We start from the raw sequence: 26,259 nt of genomic DNA on the forward strand, positions 1-26,259 counted from the left end.
AACATTTGCTCAGCTGGGAAGTCCATGTCTCGCTTCTTCCTCCTGCCTCTTTGGAGGACAATTGGTTGGGACAAGTGGGACAGCTCCTTCCCTTACAACTGGACTACACCTTGGTTTTACCTGGATGTTGGACAATTTGTAAGGGAGCACCATCTGGAGGGACTTAAGTCAGACTTGTGGAAGCCAAAAACTATCCACAAGCTCAGGGCTCCCTGTTCAGGGGCGAATGGAGGATTGTCGGGGGGGGGGGGTTTGTTTCCCCCCGACTCAAAAAAAACCCACCCCCCGCGAGAGCTGCTGCGCATGCGCAGCAGCTCCGTTTCTTCAGCGCTGTCCTATACAGCAGCTGTGGCGCTGTCTAAGAAGCGTCCGCGGTGGTGCTGTATACACTACAGCACCGCCGCAGACGCTTCTTTGACAGTGCCGCGGCTGCTGTATAGGACAGTGCAGCTATAGCGGCCACTTAGTTAGCGCAGGGGGGGTTTCTGGAGACTCAGAAACCCCCCTGCGTGTGCCACTGCTGTTGCTACAGCCAAACACGTCTGGGAGAATGTTGACTCTAAGAGGCTGACTAATAGACATAAGGACATTGCATGGATGGCTATCCAGGGGGGTCTGCCTCTCAGGACATTCATGCACTCCCGGAACCTGTGCAGATATGTTCACTGCCCCTTTTGTATCACCATAAGGGAAACAGCTCAGCATATTTTTTTAGGACTGCCCCACTGCACATGCATTGTTGGATGCCCTGAAACATGAACCTAAGGCCAGTGTGCCCAGGACTTGTCTTTCATACCATTCGGTATTATATGGATTATTTCCTGGGACCCAATCCAGTAGGCCTGGCGCCTTATGAACTGCTTTAAGGATGATATGTGGCTTGCCAGGAATTGCCTAGTCTTGAAGCGGGAGGAAATGACCATCCAGGACTGTTGCAGGCTGATCTACAGCCTGCTAAGAGACTATAACACCCTTGACAGTCCTGAGGAAGAAGACAACGATTGGTTGTTGTTGATTGTTGTCTCCCTCTTCTCCTCCCCATTGTGTGTTTTTTTTCAATAAAATCTTTGGTTTGTGCCTCCCCTCCCTTACCCCATCCAACCCATTCCCCACCACAGTTTTATTGAATGTCATGTCTTATTTATGCATCCTTCCCTTTGTGTCTGTCCTCAATAAAACATTTTGCTCTTGACTCCCCCACCCTACCCCTCTCACCTACCTCCCCCTCATATCCAATGTTTTTTATTGTAATGTGATATTGTTTAAAGTTTGAATGGTTAGTGCAGTACTTGATGTATAGTGTAGGATGTTATATCGTGTACTTTATACCTTGTATTGTTCTAAAATGTATGCATGATTATGTTTTATGGTGTACTGTGTGCACCTGAATGTAATGTATCGCCTGTGTTTTTTGTACTTTATGCAAATAAAGCTACTTTTTCAATTAAAAAAAATGCTGAAAAATAGAGCAGAGATGCGTATTCATATTTTCCTGTTTTTACATATACATCTCAGTATCACCAACGTTGAGAGAGATCATTGACAGCTGCATGTCAGCATAAGGTAAGTATATAGAATTTATTTAAGTAGCATAAAATATACATTTATCACTTTTATTCATAATAATATATTTAGCATACAATTTGTGTTCACTTTCAAGGTTTGCAAGCTTACTTTTTTGCATCAGTCCCTATTGTAAAAGGATAGTTATTGTATCCTGTTTACTTCCAAAGTATAACTTTACAGTTCTGTAGGTAATATTATTGTTTTAAATAATGGTGCTACTTCTAATAATATTCAACATAAGATAAAGAAAATTTTCACATTACATAGATGACATTTGCAAGGAAGTTTTCCATTTTCGTTTAACAATCTTCCCTTAAGTTTATATCTGTGAACTGCTTACAGCGGTTCTAAGAATATTCAGGTTATTTAGCCGTTGCACAAGTGGTTTCCATTCATAAACCACAACAGCACACATCCTGTCACTCTACAGCTCCACTCCTACTGTTTTATTGTACAAAATTGTATGGTCTACTAATGTCTAAAGGGTGTGGCTTGTCAACTAAACTCTGAAATCTGGCAATCTGTATAAGTGGTGCAGAGCAGAGTGTCTATATTATAGTAAAACAGGACAAGCCATGGACAGAAAAGGTAAGACTTATTTTTGCTGTACTTAATATTTCACTTTCTAAAGACAATTTCAAATAACCATAACACTATTTATAGGAGTATCATATGATGCCAGAACCCTGGTGTTATAATTAGTACTGCATATTATGTTTCAATGTTGTATACATGTGTCCTTCCTGCCTTGATAATATAGATACTCAATCACTACAAGGGACTTGGAGTAAGTAAGTATGAGGGTCCTTTCATAGTCTACAGATAACAGATTTTGTTCTTTATGAGATCAGTGATTCTTTGATTAGATCTAAGTTTCAGCATGTTAATAATTAGTGAGAAAAACTGATGTTAATCATGAAGTGGATGGTTTAACCAACATATTATGTGTTACTAATTTTATTACATTTATAGTATGTATCACAACACACATTTTATAAATTCAGAAAATTAAACTACAGTACTATTCATTTAATGTAAGAATCATACACTTTCACGTTTCTGAGAAGCAATATTTAAGATTTAGATTTTTTTTCCCGTAAGATGTTCACTCCACCTGCTCAGCAGTAGATAGAAGCTTCAGTTGTATTTGTCTGTCAAATATCCAAACATACATTTTACACATATATTTCAACTCATCCCAGTCTAAACCTTAATCAAATTAAATAAACCTTGAGATTCCATTAAGTAAAAATCTTACTGAAAAGAACTATGACTTGTGTTTAATTAGAACTATCAAAACATATGTTGTAGATTATATATTTACATATTTGATAAGGTTGGAAAAGTAAATCATTGTCAACCTTCCATACATTCTATTTGTTTTAATCTGGAGGAAGGCAAAACAAAACCCCCAGTTTGACCAATTTAGCCTCACCAGAGAAAAAAGTTCCTCCCTAATCCCAGAAATTACATCAGATAATCAGATAATGCCCTGGATCAATCACCCTCATAATGTTATGTAACTATTGGTACAGTTAACATTTATGGTAAGAAAGGTATCCAATTTATTCTGAAATTATGTTAGTGAATTTGCCATCAAAACCTCACATTGTAAAGAATTGTAACAGCCTAACCCCTCTTACAATAAGTAACCCCTTCCTATGCTGATGGTGAAACCATATTCATTCCATGTGAATTACCCCTTGATCTCTGTTTGGTCCTTGGTATGAAAGGTTTGTTAGACACAGCTTTGTATTGAGCACACTCTATATACATATTAATCAGGTAACGTTTAAGGCATATTTTCAAGTAAGTAAACCTAGTCTTTTTATCTTCCTTTTATTAGGTAACCATTTAATCCCCTTTATTTATGCGATAGCTATAGATTTTCTTGCATTCTCCTATGTATTTCTTACAGTGAGGTGACCAAAATTGTATTCTATAATCAAAATGTGGTCTAACTAGTTACTTATACAATGGTAATGCTTTTTTTCCATCATGTGCATTTCTACCCCTTTTCACTCAGGATTATATTCGCCTTTGCGGTCACTGTTTGGCACTGTGTTCTGACACCTAGCTTTCTGTTGACTGGTATTCCTAAATCCTCTTTTATTTAAATTTTCCCTAACTGCATTCCTTGTCCAACATTATCCATGTTTCCCTAACTGTATTCCATGTCCAACATTATCCATGTTTCCAAATGTATCCATGATATATATACGCACAGATTGTCTGTTGGCTTAGTCTTTCAAACGACTGACACACCCATTCGTGGAAGCAAGACCATGGGGTAAATGTATCAATATGCAGATTCTTCAACACCCGCGTGTTCAGCCTCTTCCGCGATTAAATTTCAAGCAGCGCTGCATTGTAAAGGGAAGTTAACCCTTTACAATGCAGCGCCGCTTGAAATTTAATCGCGGAAGAGGCTGAACCTGCGGGTGTTGAAGAACCCGCATATTGATACATTTACCCCCATATGTTGTAAAAGTAGAGATGTGAACCTGGAGCCTCAGTATACATTGACAGATGTTTTACAATGAATAACGAGGATATCTCCATTTGCCCTCTGTAGCAAAATGAAAGGATTAATACATCCAACCAGCAGTTCAAATGAGATTTTGACCTAAAATCAAAATGAATGAAGTACTAACTTTTGAAGATTACATGGGAATGACTGACTTTTTCCAAGCGGTAGACACATGTAGAGAAAAAATTGCAGCAGTCTCCTGGTGCTCCTCCTACCCCTGTCTATACACAGCATATTGTCCACTGGCATTACATTGTTAGTGGGCAAAATTCTAGCAATGCCTAGCATGAGGGCAGCACAGTGGCTAAGTGGTTAGCACTTCTGCCTTACAGCACTGGGGTCATGAGTTCAATTCCCGACCATGGCCTTATCTGTGAGGCGTTTGTATGTTTGCGTTGGTTTCCTCTGGGTGCTCCGGTTTCCTCCCACACTCCAAAAACATACTAGTAGGTTAATTAATGGCTGCTAACAAAAATTGACCCTAGTCTGTCTGTCTGTGTGTGTTAGGGAATTTAGACTGTAAGCCCCAATGGGGCAGGGACTGATGTGAGTGAGTTCTCTGTACAGAACTGTGGAATTAGTGGCGCTATATAAATAAATGGTAATAATAATAATGTGCCATATGTTGGGAAACCACCTGTTCGTGTGAATACTGGACCATAGGTGAGTGAGGTTCTGGAATCAGGGTGTCCACTGAAAACTGAAAATTTGGAGCTGTCATTTAATAATTTAACACTGTTTTTATCCCACCATTTAGAAATATTTTTGACTTCACACTCCATGACTCCAATGACTCTTTCTCTTAGCCATCTTGTACATAGTATGGTGTTTTTTTCTTTAGATTGTTGTTGCTCCACACTGTGTCCTAAGAATGGAGGAGGGTGTGGTATAGAAGTCAGGAGAGAAAATGTAACTAGCCCACCCAATGTTGGGTATAAAGATCTTGCATGATAACTTAGAAGTTAAATAATCTCGCTTACACTGCCTCTCCAACTATGTTAGAAACTTCAATACTTCCTGGTTAAGTTTGTTAATTAAAAAAAACAAAAAAACTATAGTTGGACTGGTTACTTAGCAGCTGCAGAGCTGAATGTCTCCTGATTCCTCCTCATAAAACCTTTTAACAACACTCTATACAATTCATTGTTCAGAAAGGACTGTTGTTATTCCCCTTTGTATTAATTAGAGATGCTCACTGACCCCTGTGTTTTGGTTTTGGTTTTGGATCTGGATTACCGTCGTGCTTTGGTTTTGGTTTTGCGAAACCGCCATTGCGTGTTTTGGTTTTGTTTTGCTATTTTGTTTTAAAATAACCGAATTTAGTGCTCCACCTGTTTCTTGGATAAGTAAGGTAATTCTAAAGCTAATAAATTAGGAAGAAAACAGTTTAATCCCTGGTAGACCGTCCTTAATTCTGCACACAAACCTGATTGTCTTCCTCTTCATCTTAGCCTATTGGCATTGCAGCCATCGTCTTTGGGTGTATATTACACCCTACACACAGTCTCTATAGACCCCCCCCCCGCCCTCCACTTGTAGTTGAATAGAAAAAAAGCAGCCTGCATAGACTGTAGAATCAGAATATAAAAAGAAATGGAGAAAGGCAGTTTGGTATCTGTCTGCATCAGACCCCCTCTCCACTAGGAGTAAAATAGAAAACTATTCAGCCGTTATAGAGTCTAGAATATAAATAGAAACTGAGAAAGGCAATTTGGTATCTGTCTGCATCATAATCATCAACATCATCATTAGTGCCCTCGTCGCCTACACAAATCTCCTCCTCATCCTCTTCTAATTCCAAAGTGGCATCCTCAATTGGTGTATCACCGGCTACACTCTGGCTGTTAAGGCACACATCAGCAGTACTGCTGAAAGGACCCTTCTTTATGTGTACACTGTCACTAACAGAATGCTCACGATTAGGCATACCACTGGTGGATGGACTCTCCACAGGGATTGGTGTCATTTCTGATTCAGAGCATACCCTATCCTCTAATGCCTTACTGTTTTCTTGCAGCTTGGCTTTGACGCGTAACAGTAGTTGTGCACCACTTTTAGACTCCAAATTACTTGGTCTTGCTTGGTCACGAGTGACCGTACAAGAAGAAGGCTCAGTAACATTTTTTGATCTGCCACTAATAGAGAAATGTGAAGGCCTCATTCTTTCTTTGCCACTGCGTGTGTAGAATGGCATGTTGGCAATTTTTTTTATATCGGCAGTTAACTTTTCCTCAGTTACACTTCTTTTTCGCTTCAACACTGTAAAAAAATTTTTAGTGTGTGTTTTTTTCCCTGATTTAAAAAGACTATGTACTTTTACATCGCCTTTCCCAGATGACGTACTGGGAACACTACCATCAGGACTGGTGACAGAACCTGGTTGCTGAATCTGCTCATATGTGGACTGCTTTGAATCCATTTTAATGAGCCCAAAGCACTGGTAGTGCAAAAAAAATTTAGAAATACTGCTGACAAATATCACTTTTGACAGCCAGAAAAATTAGTGTAAAACACTGGGGAATATGGGACACCCCAAAAGCACTTGGAGTGCTAAAAATTGTTTTTTATACTGCTGACAAATATGACTTTTGACAGCCAGAAAAAGTACTGCAAAAGAATGGGGAATAAGGGACACCCCAAAAGCACTTGGAGTGCTAAATATTTGTTTTTTATACTGCTGACAAATATGACTTTTGACAGCCAGAAAAAGTACTGCAAAAGAATGGGGAATAAGGGACACCCCAAAAGCACTTGGAGTGCCAAATATTTTTGTACCTACTGCTGACAAATATGACTTTTGACAGCCGGAAAAATTACAGTAAAACACTGGGGAATATGGGACACCCCAAAAGCACTTGGAGTGCTAACTATTTATTTTTTACACTGCTGACAAATATGACTTTTGACAGCCGGAAAAATTACTGCAAAAGAATGGGGAATAAGGGAAACCCCAAAAGCACTTGGAGTGCCAGAAGTTGAAAAAAAAACCCTCCTCTATCCTCATCTTACTGCTGTAACAATTGGTATTAAGATTAGAATTGTATAGAATAGAAACAATAATGCGTCCAATTATTGCTCTGTCCCTGCGCTGATATAGCCTGTGACCTAACCCTGCTCTCTCCCTCTGTCAAATGGCGATGGACTGCTGTGGAGGCTGGTATTTATGCTTTTCAAATCTCGCGAGAACCGAGCTCAGAAATACGAATATGTCACAATGACGTTTTGCCTCGATTTCGATTCCGAATGGGCGGGAGAGTACCGAGCGTGCTCGGCTCGGTACACGGATAAGCAAAATTCGGATTTCATACAAGATTGTTCAACAGTCTATATTTTTCTTTTGTTTGCCTGCTTTTGTTACTTAGTGAAAGATATTGTTCACACATACAATCATTCACACACTACATGTGCAAAATTCATTATCTATCTCTCTGCTATGAGACTCTCTAACTTGTGCCACTTTAACATAAAACACCCTGGGTCTGATTCAGAGTGAGACATACACCCATTTGCATAGAAAGTGAATGTACGCAACTGCGGTTATTCAGACCTACGACTTTTAGGCACTTATGCCTTACATCTGAAGAGCTGTGACTGGAGAGGGAGGGATTGCTCTAATATAGGAAATGTACAGTCAGGGTGCGTTTGAGCAATTGCATTCGGATTCAGACAGGCACGTAGTTGCAGATATGGATGGAAAATAGGTTTTATATGCGGGTGGCCAGTGGCAGTGTAAGTAGCAGATGATGATCAACACCCAAACTTGTGAACTGATTGTAGTTATGTATGCAGACAGGGCCGGATTTACCACTCGGCAACCTAGGCACCTGCCTAGGGCAGCGGTTCCCAAAGTGTGCGCCGCGGCTACCTGGGGTGCCGCGGCGCTGTCACAGGGGTGCCGCGGCCGCCCTTGCAAAAGAAGAAGGAAAAACAAAAAGAACTTACCAATCCAGTGCCGAATCCTCCTCCTCACTGTTCTCATTGACTGCCGGGCGTGACGTCATCACATCTGACAGTGTCATTGAGGAGCAGCAGCAGAGAGGACATCAGGAAAGAAGACAGCAGTAAATGAGGAAAGAAGGTAAGGGAACGGAGAGTGAAGGGGGGACGGAGTGTGAGATGCTGAAAGGGGGGACACAGCTTCAAATGCTGAAGGGGGGGACACAGGGTGAGATGCTGCTGAAGGGGGGGCACAGGGTGAGATGCTGCTGAAGGGGGGGAAACAGGGTGAGATGCTGCTGAAGGCTGGGGGGGGGACGACACAGGGTGAGATACTGCTGAAGGGGGGGGGGCACAGGGTGAGATGCTGCTGAAGGGAGGGACACAGGCTGACCTGCTGTGGGAGTCTCCCGGACATTCCAGGAGAGTTGGCAAGTATGCTTTACACCTTCCAGTGTAATTTTTTTTCTACTTAGCAAATTAAGGTCTCACTGATATTATGTATGCTTGTTTTTTAATATGAAAAGGTATCCATTATCACATGTATATCAGTTCATAATCATTTTTCACATGTGTTTCAGGCAATGACACAAGTAGATATTTAAGCATTTTTCTGTACTCTTTTTATTGGAGCCTTTTTGCAGGGCAGTGTGGTTTGTTTGTGGATCCCCCCCCATTGTGAAAATCTTATGCTTGCCCCTGTTATTGAAGACCCTCCATTCCTAATTTTATTTTGCTTTTCCTCTGCCCTGCCTTTTGTTAAGTTTTCACCTCTTTTCCTGCCTTTGTGTCTTTTTAGCAAAACACGGAAGACTTGGGACTTAACACAATATGTCCGGGACTATTTATTATACAGAGAAAAGCCCTATCTCCAGAATCTTTGCCAGATTTGGGCTTCTCTCTGTCTATCAAGAGCTACTGTTGTATTATTGCAGTTCTTTAACAAGGATTGTGGTGGTTCATATCGCTGCAATCCTCCAATCGCTATCGCCATCTCAGGATGGCGATTGCATGGAATACTGAAAGAGAAAAAAGGCCCAATTTAAATATTTCAGTTGGGAACTATTGTAAATATTTTTATCTATTTTTATTGAATTTTTTTTTAGTTTAATTATTAGTTTTAAACTTTTGTAACTGGAAGCACAAGTCAGGGCTTCCAGTTCCACTGTGCATGTGTGAACCGATAATCCAGGTCACGTATAAACAGATGCACCCAATACTAGCCGACAAAGTGGTAAGAGCACTTACCAAGTGATATTTTCTTGGTAAATTGTGTCGATAGGAGGTTTTACTAACACTGAAATAATTCTAGTCATTATTGCATCTCTCACTTTAAATCTCCTAATTATGTTTCTATTTTACTCTCACTCTACCTATAATTACTAGAGATGCTCACTGACCCCCGTGAACTGGTTTTGGCTTTGGATCTGGATTAGCTTCGTGTTTTGGTTTTGGCAAAACCGCCCTTGTGTGTTTTGGTTTTGGATCTGTATTTTTTTGAAAAATTGCTAAAATATGCTAAAATCACCTAATTTTGCTCTTTTTTTTGTTCCTACATTATTATTAACCTCAATAACACTAATTTCAGGTCATTTGCGGTCAATTTTGACCACCTTACAGGTCACAATATTATTTTCATACACTTTTGGACAAATACTGCAGCGACCTGGCTTGATGCTTTGCGACAGAGCAATGACTCAAACACACGGCAGTTCCTAGCACATCTAGGACACATTGGTACACAGCAATGGCAGAAAAGAAAAGTGGTGGAAGATGGAACTGTCCTTAGGGCCTCACACCCGACACGGAGCGGCGGCGCAGAATAACCAACAAACTGTGTCTCTACTGTGCCAGTAATATACACTTCTTACAAGTCTGTCCTCTCCGCAGACCACGACAGCCTACCAAACCATTTTCTGTTGTTTCCTCTCTGCATTCCGGATTAGTTTACACTTCACCTGCTCTGCTCCCTGGCATGAGACCCAATCTGCCAACCCCAGTTATCAGCTCCAGCCGCCTGTCCTGAGGCGCCAGCTCCAGCAGCCTGTCCTGAGGCGCCAGCTCCAGCCACCTGTCCTGAGGCGCCAGCTCCAGCCGCCTGTCCTGAGGTGCCAGCTCCAGCTGCCTGTTCCGAGGCGCCAGCCAATGTCTCCTGTTCTGAGGTGCCATCATCTGCCTCCAGCTCTGAGCTGCCATCATCTGCCTCCAGCACTGAGCTGCCATCATCTGCCTCCAGCTCTGAGTCTCCTGCCGCAGGCTCTGCACCCGAGTCTCCTGCCGCAGGCTCTGCACCAGAGTCTCCTGCAGCAGGCTCTGCACCAGAGGCTCCTGCAGCAGGCTCTGCACCAGAGTCTCCTGCCGCAGGCTCTGCACCAGAGTCTCCTGCCGCAGTCTCTGCACCAGAGTCTCCTGCCGCAGGCTCTGCACCCGAGTCTCCTGCCGCAGGCTCTGCACCCGAGTCTACTGCCGCAGGCTTTGCACCCGAGTCTCCTGCCGCAGGCTCTGCACCAGAGTCTCCTGTCAGAGGCTCTGCACCCGAGTCTCCTGCCGCAGGCTCTGCACCCGAGTCTCCTGCCGCAGCTTCTGCACCCGAGTGTCCTGCCACCGTGCTCTCAGTTCCGAGTCTTCAGCCGCTGCCTCCAGTTCCGAGTCACAAGCTGCTGTCTTTGTTCCTGAGCTACAGTCTTCTCCAGAGGGGGTGCTACCCTTACAGTCTTCTCCAGAGGGTATGCTGCCCTTACAGTCTGCTCCAGAGAGGGCCCTGTCCCTCCAGTCTGCTCCAGAGAGGGCCCTGCCTCTCCAGTCTGCTCCAGAAAGGGCCCTGCCCCTCCAGTCTGCTCCAGAAAGGGCCCTGCCCCTCCAGTCTGCTTCAGAGAGGGCCCTGCCCCTCCAGTCTGCTCCAGAGAGGGCCCTGCCCCTCCAGTCTGCTCCAGAGAGGGCCCTGTCCCCTGTGGTTCAGCCCGAGTTGCTACTCTATGCGGTTCAGCCCGAGTTGCCACTCTATGAGGTTCAGCCCGAGTTACCACTTGGTGCTGTTTGCTTTGCGGCTCCTCACAGTGCTGTCTGCTCTGCGGCTCCTCACAGTGCTGTCTGATCTGCGGCTCCTTACAGTGCTGTCTGCTCTGCGGTTCCTCATAGTGCTGTCCAGTCCGAGTGGTGTGCTCAGTCTGGGCAATCCATCCAATGTGCCCAGCTTGCCATCCCAGTGGGGGACTCATGCTCCGCCTTCCCAGTCGGGGACTCATGATCTGCCGTCCCAGTTGGGGACTTATGCTCTGCCATCCCAGTGAGGGACTGCTGCTCAAGTTGAAGACTCCCCAGAGTTTCCTAGTGAGCCAGAATGCCCAGATGCCTCTTCCAAGTCATCAGATCCTCCTCCAGTCTTCTTTGATGGAGACATCAAACAGTTTATTTCGGTTCTTCAGCTTTCCATGAAACAGTTTCAAGACTCTCCAGATTACTTTGCCAACCAATTTAACCAAGTGAGTTCTATAATCATGAGTTTTAGAGAAGAGCCACAGACCTGGGCCTTCTCCCTTCTAAATTCCAATAACCCCATTATCCATAATACCATGGACTTGTTAACGCTGTGTGCAAGAAGTACTCTCAATCAACAGTTGAGTTTCCTGGTCATAGTTTTTCTGTTTCCATTCCGGCCTGTGTTTCAGCTCCTATGCTTATTCACAAATCATCGACGTCCGTTGCTTCCGTTACTCAACCTATATCCTCAAAAAATAAAAAGAACAATCACAAACAACAAACCTTGGTTACTAGCTTCATGGGCATTTAACCATCTTCTCATAAAATTAACAGTCCTGTTCCGACTCTAGAATGGGATTTAGACTCTGAGTCTGAGATTAATATTTCTAGAGACTTGGTTGATGAACTTGAAAATTCTTTTTGTGCTTTCGAAGAATTGGGCTTTGTCTGCACTCCATTGGAGAAGGACTCAATTATGTCTCCTAGAAAATCCTTCAAGAGGAGTAAGCAGAAGAAGAGAAAAGTCTGAAAGAGACTTTTTATGGAGCGTCTGGAATCTGCTCCAGTAAGGAAGGGATAATGTTATGATCTGCCTTGTATCTTTGTGTGCATTTTGCCCTGTGTTATTATTTGCATTGTTTCCCTGTGTGCATATTACCCTGCAGTGCCTGTAATTCTCCTGGGGTGCTGCTGTTCGGCCTTTCCTACTATCAGGGGTTAACTAGCACTGCTAGTTAATCATCCACACCTGTCTGTGGCCTATGTATGCCTGCCTTTTCCAGAATCCTTTGCTGGTCATTGAAGTTCCTAGCCTGCTCATGTGTCTCTGTTCTTGGATTACCTGCATGTTTCTGGCTGCTACTGCAAACTGGTTTCAGTTAAGTTATTTGCTGCATTTCATTATTATTTACCTGTTGTTTGCCAAGATTTGGAAATCCATTGTTCCATTCAGCCTGAACTGTTTACTGTTTATTTTGCCTTCCCTGGACTATACTTTTCTGCAATAAACAGTTTAAAACGTTTATATCACGTGTCTGGCTCCATGGCTGTAATTAAGGAATTGGTTTTGTACAGAACCATAACAACATCATCCTCACACATTATTAATTCATCACCGCTGGAATCCGCCATTACAGAAGTACAATTCCAAAGTGGCATCCTCAATTGGTGTATCACCGGCTACACTTAAGCTGTTCAGGCACACATCTGCAGAAATGCTGAAAGGGGCCTTCTTTATGGGTACACTATCAGAAGGGTCACGATTACACATAGCACTCATGGATAGACTCTCCTCAGGGATTTGTGTTATTACTGAATCTGAACATACATTTTCCTCTAATGCCTTACTGTTTTCTTCCAGCTCGGCTTTTACACGTAAAAGTATTTGGACACCACTTTTGGAGTCCGGGTGGCAATGTTTTGCTTGGTCACAACTGACCTTACAAGAAGATGCCTCAGTGACAGTTGCAGAACTCACACTCATAGAGAAAGGTGAAGGCCTCATTCTTTTCTTGCCACTGCGTGTGTAGAATGGCATGTTGGCAATTTTATTTTTTTCTGCAGATAACTTTGCCTGGATTACAGGTCTTTTTTTCTTGACTAAGGTAAAATGTGTTTTTTTTACATTTTTGTTTCCCTGACTTAAAAACACTATGTACTTTTACATAGGCTTTACCAGATGACTTACAGGGATTACTATTGTTAGATCTAAAATCTGATCCAAGTTTGCCTGTGGTGTCAAGTATATCTGGAAGCGCTTCAATCAGCTGGAGAGAATAGACACAGACCAAGTTCTGTATACAAGGAATATTTCTGTTTATTGACACAAAGATACAAGTTTTTATAGCCTTCTGAATATATGAATCCTACGTCATAAGCATACAATAGTCTATGAGATGCGCTGCTGATTAACTATCTCACGTATTCTTGAGGTGTTTAACTTTCTCCCCCTTCTCAGGACAGATGTGTCAATTGTTCTTATCTCAAGGGGGGCTGGAGGTTTATCTCCTGTCTGCCATGTCCAATGTCATGTGCACAGCTTCCACACTACGAGCTGAAAATGTAACTACCTATTGTTCACAAATGTTGCTACATTTTTCTCTATGTCAACTTAACCTCAAGTCCGTGAGCTTACATCTTGTAAAACTGCATTTCAGCAGAAAAATGAACAACCTCTTTTAGCAAACAAATATTTCTATGCGAGTTACAGAAATGGCTGAACAAGGGCTTTATGAGGCCTTTACAAAAAAATCATATTTAACACTATCATCATGATTGGTGGCAGCAACTGCTTGGTGCTCCTGCTTTTCTGTGTACTGCTGTGAATCCATTTTGGATAACACTGTGCACTTTGAGTGCAAATTCAGAAGAAAAGCCTGCCAGGCCTAGTATTTGTGTTTCAGCAATGACAATTAGCAATGGAGCTCTTCTCTTTGTGTGTTACCTATATAACACAGTAGAATGTGACTTCAGAATTACACCAAGCCTGCCAGCACTAGTATTTGTATTTTTCGGCAATGAGAATTAGCAATGGAGCTCTCCTCTTTGTGTGTTACCTAAATAACACAGTAGAATGTGACTACAGAATTACACCAAGCCTGCCAGCACTAGTATTTGTACTTTTCTGCAATGAGAATTAGCAATGGAGCTCTCCTGAATGTCACTGTAGACTTTGTTGAACACTACTACCCCCTCCTCTTTCAATTCTATCTATGTTGCTGCCCAACTGCTCTACACACTGTGCTACCCCTTCTGTGTCCCTCTTTCAAATGGCGCTAGATCGCCGTGGAGGGCGGTATTTATAAATTTCAAAACTCGCGAGATCCGACCATGTAACGATGACGTTTGCCTCGTTTTCGATTCCGAAAAAGCGCGAAAGTACTCAGATATGCTAAGTTCAGGTGTGTTCGGTTCTCGGGGAACCAAGCCTGAGCATCTCTAATAATTACTTAACTTTTTGTGCTCTTCCTCACAATTCAGCTGAAACTAATGTTGAAAGAGTAGAAGCAGACAGTGCCCTGCAACACCTGCAAATATAAATGTATTGCTGGTTTGCATAAATAGGGTAGTATACAGTAGTATTACCTAGTAATTAAAAAGACTAGATACCATAGTATTACTATTGTATAACTCACTAGTTAGATAAAATCTTGCATATGATATCCTTTATCTGTGGTAAGTACAAAAATAGGAACTTTTTGTACTATGGACCGTACAGATTAGATGAGGAAGAAGTCACCTGATACAAATGAAAGAAAGATGGCTTTGACACCAGCATAGAAAAGGGTTCTTGTACTGTAAGGGTGGTTAAGCTGTCCAATTTGTTACCACAGGAGATTGTGATGGCAAATACGCTAACACAATTTAAAAATGGACTGGATGTTTTTCTTACAAGAGTTAGTTTCTGTAGCTATAATGAGAAGGGGGCATTATGACTGGTCCAGCAAACTTATCCGATTGCCATTTTTGGGGTAAAGAAGGAATTTTTCCACCCATGAGACAAAATTGACATTTGTTACATGCTGGTTTTTTTGTGATTTCTAACACAATTATAATTTCTGAAAGTTCAACATGACATATTTTTTAACATTTTGAACTAATGAACAATTCTTCTACATAGAATATTTTACATTTCCTGCCACCTGCAAAAAAAGACAGCAGCTTTACATTGTTCACCACCAACAACAACCATAGTAATAGTCTTATATCCGGCCTTATCACAATGGCTTGCTGATTTTCTTCTATTGTGGTGATAAGCTATATGGTAGATACTATATTGACATCTAGGGCCTGAGTCACTAAGGAGAGAAAAGCATAAAAAAGAAGTAAATTTGCACATAGACAAGCCATGTTGCATTGGAGGGAAGTAAATAAAAAATGTGGGCACAGATTTATATTTGGGATAGGGCATGTCCTAGATCAACTTTAAATTTCAGTGTTAAAATACAACTATAAAGTATTTGTGTGCTACATGAAAAAGCAACCAGTCGTTTCCAAACGTGTAAAATAATAAACTAATTTGCACCCCTTGCATTGTAACATGGTTTGTCGATGTGCAAACTTACTCCTTTTGTTTTGCTTTGCTCTCCTTAACAACTTGTTATGCTGAGTGGTACAGTGTCACTATTAGAAAAAAATACAATGTTGTTCTAGAAAAATAAAAATTTATGTGTTACTGTCCTTTGCTTCTAGTGTCTTTAGGGGAAGATCTCATTCTTACCCTATCAGAGTTTGATGATGCTTTGCAAGACTTCAAAAGAGGACCGTGTGATTTTGAGGAGCATCTTGAAAAGCTAAAGAAACAGCATCAGACATCAGCTAATAATAGCAGCAGTGATTCAGAAAGTAAGGCAACAAGTAATTGATCAAGCTGTAGTAGAAAAATGTTTGATCCTAGTGATTTTTGTGATGGAATGTTGATTAATGTTCTCTGGCCCTTGAATGTATTTGTTTCCTTTAGGTGTAAGTTCTTCACAGAGAAGCAGCTTGAACACTAGTGAAGAAAATCTGAGTTTTTCATTCACCAACAAAAGACACCAACCAAAAGGTAACATTAAAACACAGTGATGTTATTAAGTAGCTTCATCTCTGCTTGAAATATTCAGTTTAAACAATAATTTCCTATATATCCATAGCAAGACTTGGTGATACAAGAGAACTGGAAAATTTCATTTCTGATCTGGATAAAGTTCTCAATGGTAAGTAATACCACATTCTCTGAGTTTTAGTGTTGTATATACAATTACTTACACTGACTGTTTCTTCTTGATTTGCAATGATTTCAGCCAGTTCAGGTTAGGTTTTTATCATTAGAGGAGAAGGCTCATTGTTGCTGTTTGTGTAGGGACTAGCAACAGGGTCAACCTACAAGCAAATCAAAACCCTTTGTTATAGCATGTGTTGGCAACAGTGTAGTTACCTCTTTTTCAAATAAATTCAAACCTAAATATCAAATTTCAGAGACCTGCTTGTTCCCTCCAAGCTGCACAGATCTTGATTTAATGAAACCTACTTGGGACCAGCATATAGAAAATGTAATCCACAAAACTGAGGACAGGTGCCCAGGTCATATAAAAATTAACATATATTGGAGAAAAGAAAACACATAAATGCAGCTATCAATAAGGGAATTGCCAATCCCAAAATTTACAAGAAAAACACCTAAAGGAAACAGCACAAATTATTTGTATTTTTACCCTACACAAAACCTTGAATGTATCAAAATAATTATTTTATATAGAACTCCTGTCTCCAAAGAATATACTTAAAACATCTATTATTCATCATAATCAGTCTAAGTAATAAACATACAGCCTAAAATCACCAAAAACAGGAGATGTATCTTTCACCCTAAAGCGTACCTGTCATTCAGTTTTGAAAAGTCTTAATTAATAGTGCAGCCTGAGTAAAAGCCTAATTACACTGTACAGTTATTTGCACACATACTATTCTTGAGAAAAAAAATTCTCCTCTCTAGTACCTTCTGCTAAAATTACTCAGTATTTAAATTGACTGATGATCCTGTAGCCAGGGCAACTGTGAGGAATCTTGGGCCTTGGTGCATTTCTGGGACCCTCTTTGGGCCACATGCGCAACCTTGGGAGAAGCTGGTGCTCCTCACACAGCCTAGAGGGGGAGTACTACCCAGACCCTTTTTAGGCTTCAGTAAAAGCCAGTGCTGCATGTGTGACCACTCATACCAATAAGATCTGTGGTCTGCGAAGTAACTTTCCTCCACCTATAATCTGGCTCAGATGGGGCCATGGATAGTTAGATGGAGAACTTCACTAGATAACTCTACTATAATCGCCACACTTTCCTGCCTGTGTTGGTAATATCATGTGATGATTCAGAGCCAATGTGCTGAAAAACTTTTAGTTTGATCACGTAGCCTACATATTTCAGGAGCAGAAAGCATGTTCTTGTCAGAGAATGGAATATACTTGCACAGAAGATGGCTAACTTCATGCATGCATTTAAAAATATACCTATAGATGAAACTATGTGGCTGTAAAACACTGTCATCGTCAGCATATGTTATATCATACATGCCAACTCTCCAGGAGTGTCCGGGAGACTTCCAAATTCCGATTAAGTCTCCGGGACTCCCAGGGCAGCAGGTAATTTTCTCTCATTGTGCCCAATTCCTAGTGAAGTGGGCAGGATGTGAACCTCAATGACGCGACAATGTCGATTTCATTGCGGTGGCGGGGCCAAAGTGACGAGATTTACCACAACCATCCCCCTTCCGCCCCCCACCACAACTCCCTTCCAGGATCTCCCGGAGAAAAGAAAAAAAAGTTGGCAAGTATGTGTTATACAGTCATGGCCAAGAGTTTTGAGAATAACACAAGTATTGGTTTTCACAAAGTTTGCTGCTTCAGTGTTTTTAGACCTATTTGTCAGATGTTGCTATGGTATACTGAAGTAAAATTACAAGCATTTCATAAGTGTCAAAGGCTTTTATTGACAATTACATTAAGTTTATGCAAAGAGTCAATATTTGCAGTGTTGATCCTTCTTTTTGAAGACCTCTGCAATTCGCCTTGGCATGCTGTCAATCAGCTTCTGGGCCACATACTGACCAATGGCCGCCCATTTTTACCTAATCAATGACTGGAGTTTGTCAGAATTTGTGGATTTTTGTTTGTACACCCGCCTTTTGAGGATTGACCACAAGTTCTCAATGGGATTAAGGTCTGGGGAGTTTCCTGGCCATGGACCCAAAATTTCGATGTTTTGATCCTCAAGCCACTTAGTCATCGCTTTCGCCTTATGACAAGGTGCTCCATCATGGTGGAAAAGCCATTGTTCGTCACCAAACTGTTCATGGATGGTTGGAAGAAGTTGCTTTTGGAGCATGTTTTGGTACCATTCTTTATTCATAGCTGTGTTCTTAGACAAAATTGTGAGTGAGCCCACTCCCTTGGCTGAGAAGCAACTCCACACATGAATGGTCTCAGGATGCTTTACTGTTGGCAAGACAAAGGACTGATGGTAGCGCTTACCTTTCCGTCTCCAGACAAGCGTTTTTCCAGATGCCCCAAACAATCTGAAAGGGGATTCATCAGAGAAAATTACTTTACCCCAGTCCTCAGAAGTCCAATCCATCTACCTTTTGCAGAATATCAGTCTGTCCCTGATGTTTTTCCTGGAGAGAAGTGGCTTTTTTGCAGGCCTTCTTGACACCAGGCAATCCTCCAAATGTCTTCGCCTCACTGTGCGTGCAGATGTACTCACACCTGCCTGCTGCCATTCGTGAGCAAGCGCTGCGCTGGTGGTACCCCAATCCCACAGCTGAATCAACTTTAGAAGACTGTCCTGGTGCTTGCTGGACATTCTTGAGCACCTTGAAGCCTTCTTCACAACTATTGAACCTCTCTCCTTGACGTTTTTGATGATCCAATAAACAGTTAATTTAGGTGCAATCTTACTAGCAGCAATATCCTTGCCTGTGAAGCCCTTTTGTGCAAAGCAATGATGACTGCACGTGTTTCCTTGCAAGTAGCCATGGGTAAAAGAGGAAGAACAATGATTTCAAGCACCACCCTCCTTTTAAACCTTCCAGTCTGTTATTCTAACTCAATCAGCATGACAGAGTGATTTCCAGCCTTGTCATCGTCAACACTGTCACTTGTATTAACGAGAGATTCACTGACCTGATGTCAACTGGTCGTTTTCTGGCAGGGCTGAAATGCAGTGGAAATGTTGTTTTAGGGATAAAGTTCATTGTCATGGCAATGAACAATTGAAATTAATTGCAATTCATCTGATCACTCTTCATGAAATTCTGGAGTACATGCAAATTGCCATCATAAAAACTGAGGCAGCAGACTATGTGAAAAATAATATTTGTGTAATTCTTAAAACTTTTTGCCATGACTGTATATTTGTAGAGAAGAAGAGGTAAATAGTTAACTCCCTGGAGTTAACAATCAAATTTAATTATTGGTAACTGAACGTCATACATTTTTTAGAAAAAAATGTAACCTTTGTTAATTTAATTAAAAGCAAACATGGATAAAAATAGCGAAATATAAGTGCTTTTGAATAAAATAAATAGAAGAGTGATTATAAAAACCGCTGGAAGCACTTGGAATATAGACCCCTTATAACTGAAGGTAATCACCTATATTAGATGAACTGGATTATATTATAATTGGCATTGCTAATGGTTACACCTTATGCTTTCATAATGCCTTCCACAGTTATATCTTAAATTAAGAGGAGGATTATAGTCTTCTATCTATGACCAGTAATATTTACTGGATTGTGCAAGGTAAACATAGTTTAACCATAAGGAAAGTGCATAGAATCTAATAGTCTGTCATGTTCTCCTCTAAACCCTTATATAGTAATAAACAAAACCTTGAATGGAGCGCTTATTACACTGAAGTGATAAGCCCTTAATAAGGCTAAGCTCCTTTAAAACAATGAACACTTCCCTGTGTAAATTCCATAAAGTGATACACCCTATATTAATGCTGCCTGTCTTGCATGCCGTATATGAGGAGTGTATTGCTGCCTGCCTCCTAGTCGTTCCGTGCTATCTCTGGGTTTAGGGAGCTTCTAAATCTACCATAGGTATCCTGGATCATAGTGCATGCAGCGAAAATGGGGGAGAACATTATTATTATTACTACCATTTATTTATATAGCTGGCATGGAGCACCAGTGAGGTCTCTGCTACCCCTATTGCTACACTTCTGTTTGCCAGGACACTGCCTGAGAAGTCAGCAAATCTCTCCTGTTGGTCACAGGGCTGCCTGGGAAGTCAGAAAATATCTCTAGCTTGAAGCCTGGATCTAAACATTGTTGGGCAGTCAATGGAATATGTGCATGGGATTCCCCTATATAAAGCTTCCTATTTTGTCCCTTTTCTTAAGAATCGGTTGTGCATCCTTTTAGTGTTTCTGGGAGGAACAGTAAATAATGTTACTTTCCTCAAAAATATTGCATGTGTTTACAAATTTTATTTTGATGTCAGCATTTAGCAATTGCAAAGTTATTTGGAACCATGGAAATTGGAATAGCAAAGACATGTTAATATTGGTATTTCCCTTCCAAAATTAGAAGTATAATTTCCCTTTAATTTATGTTCATGCAGATTTCTGAAAGAAGAAGTATGATCGTAAAAAAACCACTGCAAGCAAACTTCCTGTTAACGCTATCAGCTCGTGAAGCTACATAACGATGTTTTGCGTATTACATTAAAGTAACTGACAAATTGTTTATGAACAACTGTTTACAGGTTTAACATCTGGAAGTAGCAAAAACTCACACATTTATTGTAGATACTGTAATATAAAATGTAATAAAACATTTATACATAATTCATATATTTTCTTTAAAAAATAAATAAGGGTTTCAGTAATATTCCTAATTTATCTCTTTTAATGTTAATAGTTACAAGTTTACTCTAGAGCAGTTTTTTTGCCACTAGTCTCAGTTCTATTTATTATTATTATTATTATTATTATTAATAATATTATCATCATCATAGATTAGCAAGGTGCCACAGTGCTCCTCATAGCTAGGTAGTGGGGAAAACAGGACATACATAAAACAGGGACTCACAAGGTAGACAAAATAAATGAAGACATCAAAACAAAGGGTTAGAGAGGACCCTGCTCATGAGAGAGCTTACATTCTGAATGGAAAATGGCACAGATGAAACTGGTGGTTGTCTTAACCTCGATGATCGTAACCAGGGGCGGGCTGGCCTAGGGGGCAGGGGGGCATCGGTGTCCTCGGCCGCTCGGCGTCAGCGCTGTTAGGGCCGGCCGGCCGCCCCTCGGATGCAAAATCTCCTGATTTTGACCGGCGCATCACATGACATCGCGTGTCATGTGATGCGGCCGCCTGTGTGCCCCCCTAGCTGTAATATGCAAGCCCGTGCCTGATCGTAACCCACAACAACGGATAACACAACAGGAATACACCGCAGGTGTATTCCTGGACAGACTTATAATACTGACAGTTTAGAACACAGACCTCAAACAGAATGAAGAAGCCGGCAGCCACCGATGACGTCACTTTCAAAGTGCACACTATGTTTCCTGCTGTTAACCTGGTAATTTAAGGACGCTCCGCCTCTACAATGTTGTTTAAAAAGCCTAGTACACTGTAGAGGCGGCGCGTCCTTAATTACCAGGTTAACAGCAAGAAACATAGGGGTATATTTACTAAACTGCGGGTTTGAAAAAGTGGAGATGTTGCCTATAGCAACCAATCAGATTCTAGGTAGCATTTATCTAGTATATTCTACAAAATGACAGCTAGAATCTGATTGGTTGCTATAGGCAACATCTCCACTTTTTCAAACCCGCAGTTTAGTAAATCTAGCCCATAGTGTGCATCTTGAAAGTGACATCATCGCTGCCTGCTGGCTTCTTCATTTGTCGCCACTGTTTGAGGTCTGTGTTCCAAGCTGTCAATATTACAAGTCTGTTGGGGAATACACCTCTGGTGTATTCCTGTCGTGTTATCCGTTGTCGGCATTACAATCATCATTAAAAGGTACCCAACCCGATAAAGCTACAGGAATAAGTGTAGCTCACAGTGGGGATTGATACATTTGTGAGGGTTAGTGAGTTTAGTGTTGGTGGAAGTAAAGTAAGCTCTAATAAAGAGATGGGTTTTCAGAGAGCATTTAAAAATTTGAAGTCTGAGGGAGAGTCTGATTGGGCATGGTGGGGAATCCCATAAGTGGGTAGTGACATGGAGGCAGGAGTGAGAGGTGATAGAGATCATCCAGACATATATATATGGACATAATAATGTATAAAAACTGAATAAATTCCCAAATCTTGAATTTAATAAAACAACCAAGTACATAGTAAATAGTTAAAACAATAACAAATGTAAATAAAATTCCAAAATGAAAAGGACACTGGACCTCTCAAAAGGAGGTGTTTTTTTTAAATTTGTATATTTGTGAATTTATAAAGAGGTCATAGATTGATAATTTGTATAGGTATGGATAAGATATTATTATGTTATGTCTATATTGTTGTTTTGTATTTAGTAGTATTGTATTACACTTTTTTTATTATTTTTTTATATTAACTATGGTTGCTGAAGAAATTTGATCATTTAAGCATAATTGTTATGTGATATAGGTATTATTTCCATAACTGTCTGTTTTTATTACAATATACAAAGAGAACTGCTATACTGGAATAATTGGTTGTCTAACCAACAGGGCTGGATTAACCATAGGGCTAACTGGGCTACAGCCCAGGGGCCTATGGCATCCAGGGGGCCCTTGAAAGTGCTCAGCAGCAGTATTGATCGGTCGCTGGCGGCGCGATCAGTGCTGCTGAGCACTTTCACTGCGGTCCTTCCCCGGCGCGCTATAGTCTCCTTACTGAGGAGATCTCGTGAGTCTCACTCTCACGAGATCTCCTCAGTAAAGAGAGTACAGCGCACCGGAGAAGGAGGTAAGGGGGGGGGGTGTGGTGGGCACGGGCAGCTCGGATCACGTGGGGGGGGGGGGGCGCGGGCAGCTCGGATTATGGGGGGGGGCCTCATGGGGGAATGGGGGCCCCCTTAGCCCAGGGGCCTCCATTCCCTTAATCCGGCCCTGCTAACCAAAGGGTTAATTATTTAATGTTTCCACCCTTTTTTCTGACTTACCGTCTATAAATATCCATGGGGAGGTAGATTGGTCAGGTTTGAGAAAGTCCCACTGTTGGGACGAAACGCGTCAACAAGCATAGCTAGCGTTCCCGACCCTAGTGTCTGAGTCCTTTTCTGTTACGAGCGGGGAGCCCTTGTGCAGCAGGAACTCTCATCTCTGTATTGAGTTCACGGGCGACAGTAAAAGCAGGTGCACCTGCTCGAACATGTGACACGCCAGAGAACCACACGGAGACAAACAGTGAGTTATTTGTATAAACACCAGCGGTGAAGTCCGCGAAAAACTCATATCACCGTGGATCTCAATTTCAGCCTGTTGTGGAGACTATCTATTCCATCTTCTGAACTGTTAAGAAGTCACTATGTCTTTCTTTCGAATAATATCTTTTGGATTTGTTCTGCTGCCTGGGTGAGCTCTATTTGAACACCAATCTCTTCCTACTGGAGTTTTACTCTTCCCTATATATCTGGAACTATGTTTTTTTGCCCTCACATGATGATTCATTTTTGAGGTTTCACGTGATCCTCTAATTACCTCTGGACTGTATTCTTAAAAGAAGCCATATCACACCGACTTGCCACCAGATATCTGGGGTGTTTTTTTAAAAAAAAAAAACACCTCCTTTTGAGAGGTCCTGTGTCCTTTTCATTTTGGAATTTTATTTACGTTTGATATTAGTTTGACTATTTATGTACTTGGTTGTTTTATTAAATTCAAGATTTGGGAATTTATTTAGTTTTTATACATTATTATGTCCATATATATGTCTGGATGATCTCTATCACCCCAGCACCATTATATATCTTTTTTAATTTTTGGTTTTTAAGGTGTCAATAACCCTTTAATGTGCTACAGGGGGAAATAGTGATCCTCCAGAACACTATTACCATCATTATTTTTGTCATCATTGGTACATATCCTTATTGGAAGGAATTTACTATTATTGTCTTTAGTTGTATATTGGTTATATTGGAGAATTACTTTTTATTTTTTATTATATATTGCCCTTTCCTGAGAGCGCCAAACTCCTCACCTTTGTGGGTGCTTGGTTGGTAGGAGTGAGAGGTGGTTACCAAAGGCAAGATGCAGGTCAGAGGTAGATCTAAGGGCAAGAGGTTGATTATGTTGAGATGAAATTTGACATTTATGAAGGGATGAGGGCTTTGCAGGTGAGGTTGAGTAATTTTAATTTGATTCTGGAGGATATGAGGAACCAGTGTAGGGATTTGCAGAGAGGTGCTGCAGATATGGAGCAGTGAGAGAGGAGATAAGTTTTGGTGCAGCATTTAAGATGGATTGAAGCAGAGATAAAAGGGTGAGGGAAAGGCCAGATATGAGGAGGTTGTTGTAGGGCAGAGGACTTGAGAGAACATCAAAAAAGAAACAATACACACCCGCAACCTCACGTACGCTTTGGCTTATATCCTGGTTGCAATAACCTGGGATTAACTGCAAAATATTGATAAATGCCATCAAGTTAACAAGTTAATTCCTCCACAGTTTTCACCTGTACATATACAAGTGTATGTATATGTGTATATATATATATATATATATATATTTTATCGACAAAGTGAGGCGTTTGCCACAAGCTTCTAAAAGAGACATGTATTTAGCTGGCAATCTTCAGAGAGTCTGCAGAGTTATACATTTATAGAATAGTTCACCTAAGTTAAACAGATACAGGTGGAGAACATATGTGTGACAAAATAATGAGTCTGATTTAAAGAGACTGATTTAACTTGAATGTTTTGAAGTGGTTTAAAAAACATATTTTCCACAGCAAGTTGCAGCCTGACAGGGTGTGTCTGCAATCAAAACAGAGCACCTGCAACAAACACCCTTTTAAAGGCAAGGTGGGAGTGTCATCTGTCCATCAAGTTAGGGCTGTGGGAGGAGTGTAAACTATTTAAACTTGCCTGTTTCATTGCACAGTTTTGACCGATGCCAGAAAGTGGCCGGTGGCTATGAAGTTGGTCTCTGTCTATCTAGCATTAGGGTCACAAGAAAGAGTGTGGAACTCTATGCTGTCAATTTACTTTTACCATTTTGACAATAAAAGCAAAGTAAAAAGCAAGACCGTTTCCATGCGTGCATCACCTGAAGTGTGCCCTTGACAGTATATATACTATATCTATGTACACACAGTTTTAAACAGGCTTTATAAGTGTTAGCTCAATTTTGTGACTGTTTGGCTCCTTGTCATGAACCTAACTGTCAGTTGTAGCTCCAGTGAATTGGACATAAAATGTTACTCTAACAAGACAACAAAAAACCCCTGAGTAGTGATTGTGTGTTTTTTTTTTTTTTTTTATTTGCTCTGTTTAGTAGTGTGATGCATAGAGCATGTTAATGTTGTATTTTTGGAAGATTACTGAGGCTGGTTGTTGCCAACAATTAAGACAACTCCAAAACATGAGGAAAAAGCATTTCTATGGTTTAACCCTAAATGCAGCAATGCCTATTTTCATTCTGCAGCAAAACAGCCTCAGAAAAAGCTCTTCAATATTGCTGCCAAGAAAAAGCAGTCTGAAAAGCTCTAGAAGTCGTCATCATCATCATTTATTTATATAGCGCCACTATTTCCGTAGCGCTGTACAGAGAACTCACTCACATCAGTCCCTGCCCCATTGGAGCTCACAGTCTAAATTCCCTAATATAGACAGACAGACAGACAGACCAAAAGAGAGAGAGAGACTTGGGTCAATTTTGATAGCAGCCAATTAACCTACCAGTATGTTTTTTGGAGTGTGGGAGGAAACCGTAGCACCCGGAGGAAATCCATGCAAACACAGGGACAACATACAAACTCCACACAGATAAGGCCATGGTTGGGAATAGAACTCATGACCCCAGTGCTGTGAGGCAGAAGTGCTAACCACTAAGCCACTGTGCTGCCCCAAGTCTAACAACAATTTCCAGGCATGCAAATATATATTGTGTGATTAATCACTTAAGAAAAAGTGTGACTAGATGCGATGATTGCGTTTTGAACAGAACGTATAATAATAAGCTCCCTTGTTTTTCCACCCTGAGTGCTCCATTGTTCTAAAGCTGGGTACACACTATAGAAAATTACTGTAGATGCGATTTCTGTAACGAGTTT

The 26,259-nt window shown here is 41.1% G+C and overlaps 1 protein-coding gene across 1 annotated transcript; it reads left to right on the forward strand.

Annotated features, from left to right (window-relative positions):
• Positions 1–2,047: 2,047 nt before the first annotated feature.
• Positions 2,048–20,885, forward strand: LOC142100786 (regulator of cell cycle RGCC-like). Its single transcript, XM_075184592.1, has 5 exons — positions 2,048–2,154; positions 15,704–15,856; positions 15,972–16,058; positions 16,147–16,209; positions 20,619–20,885. The coding sequence occupies exons 1-5, from the start codon at positions 2,142–2,144 to the stop codon at positions 20,624–20,626; spliced, it is 324 nt and encodes a 107-aa protein (XP_075040693.1). The 5' UTR covers positions 2,048–2,141; the 3' UTR covers positions 20,627–20,885.
• The last annotated feature ends 5,374 nt before the right edge of the window (positions 20,886–26,259 follow it).

The sequence above is a fragment of the Mixophyes fleayi genome, chromosome 9 (assembly GCF_038048845.1).
Source record: "Mixophyes fleayi isolate aMixFle1 chromosome 9, aMixFle1.hap1, whole genome shotgun sequence".
In the NCBI taxonomy this organism is placed as follows: domain Eukaryota; kingdom Metazoa; phylum Chordata; class Amphibia; order Anura; family Limnodynastidae; genus Mixophyes; species Mixophyes fleayi.

Excerpts from the sequence above, each read along its gene's own strand:
- LOC142100786 (XM_075184592.1), top strand. Across the intron at positions 15,857-15,971 it reads TAGCAGCAGTGATTCAGAAA|GTGTAAGTTCTTCACAGAGA; the intron begins GTAAGGCAACAA and ends TGTTTCCTTTAG. Across the intron at positions 16,059-16,146 it reads CAAAAGACACCAACCAAAAG|CAAGACTTGGTGATACAAGA; the intron begins GTAACATTAAAA and ends ATATATCCATAG.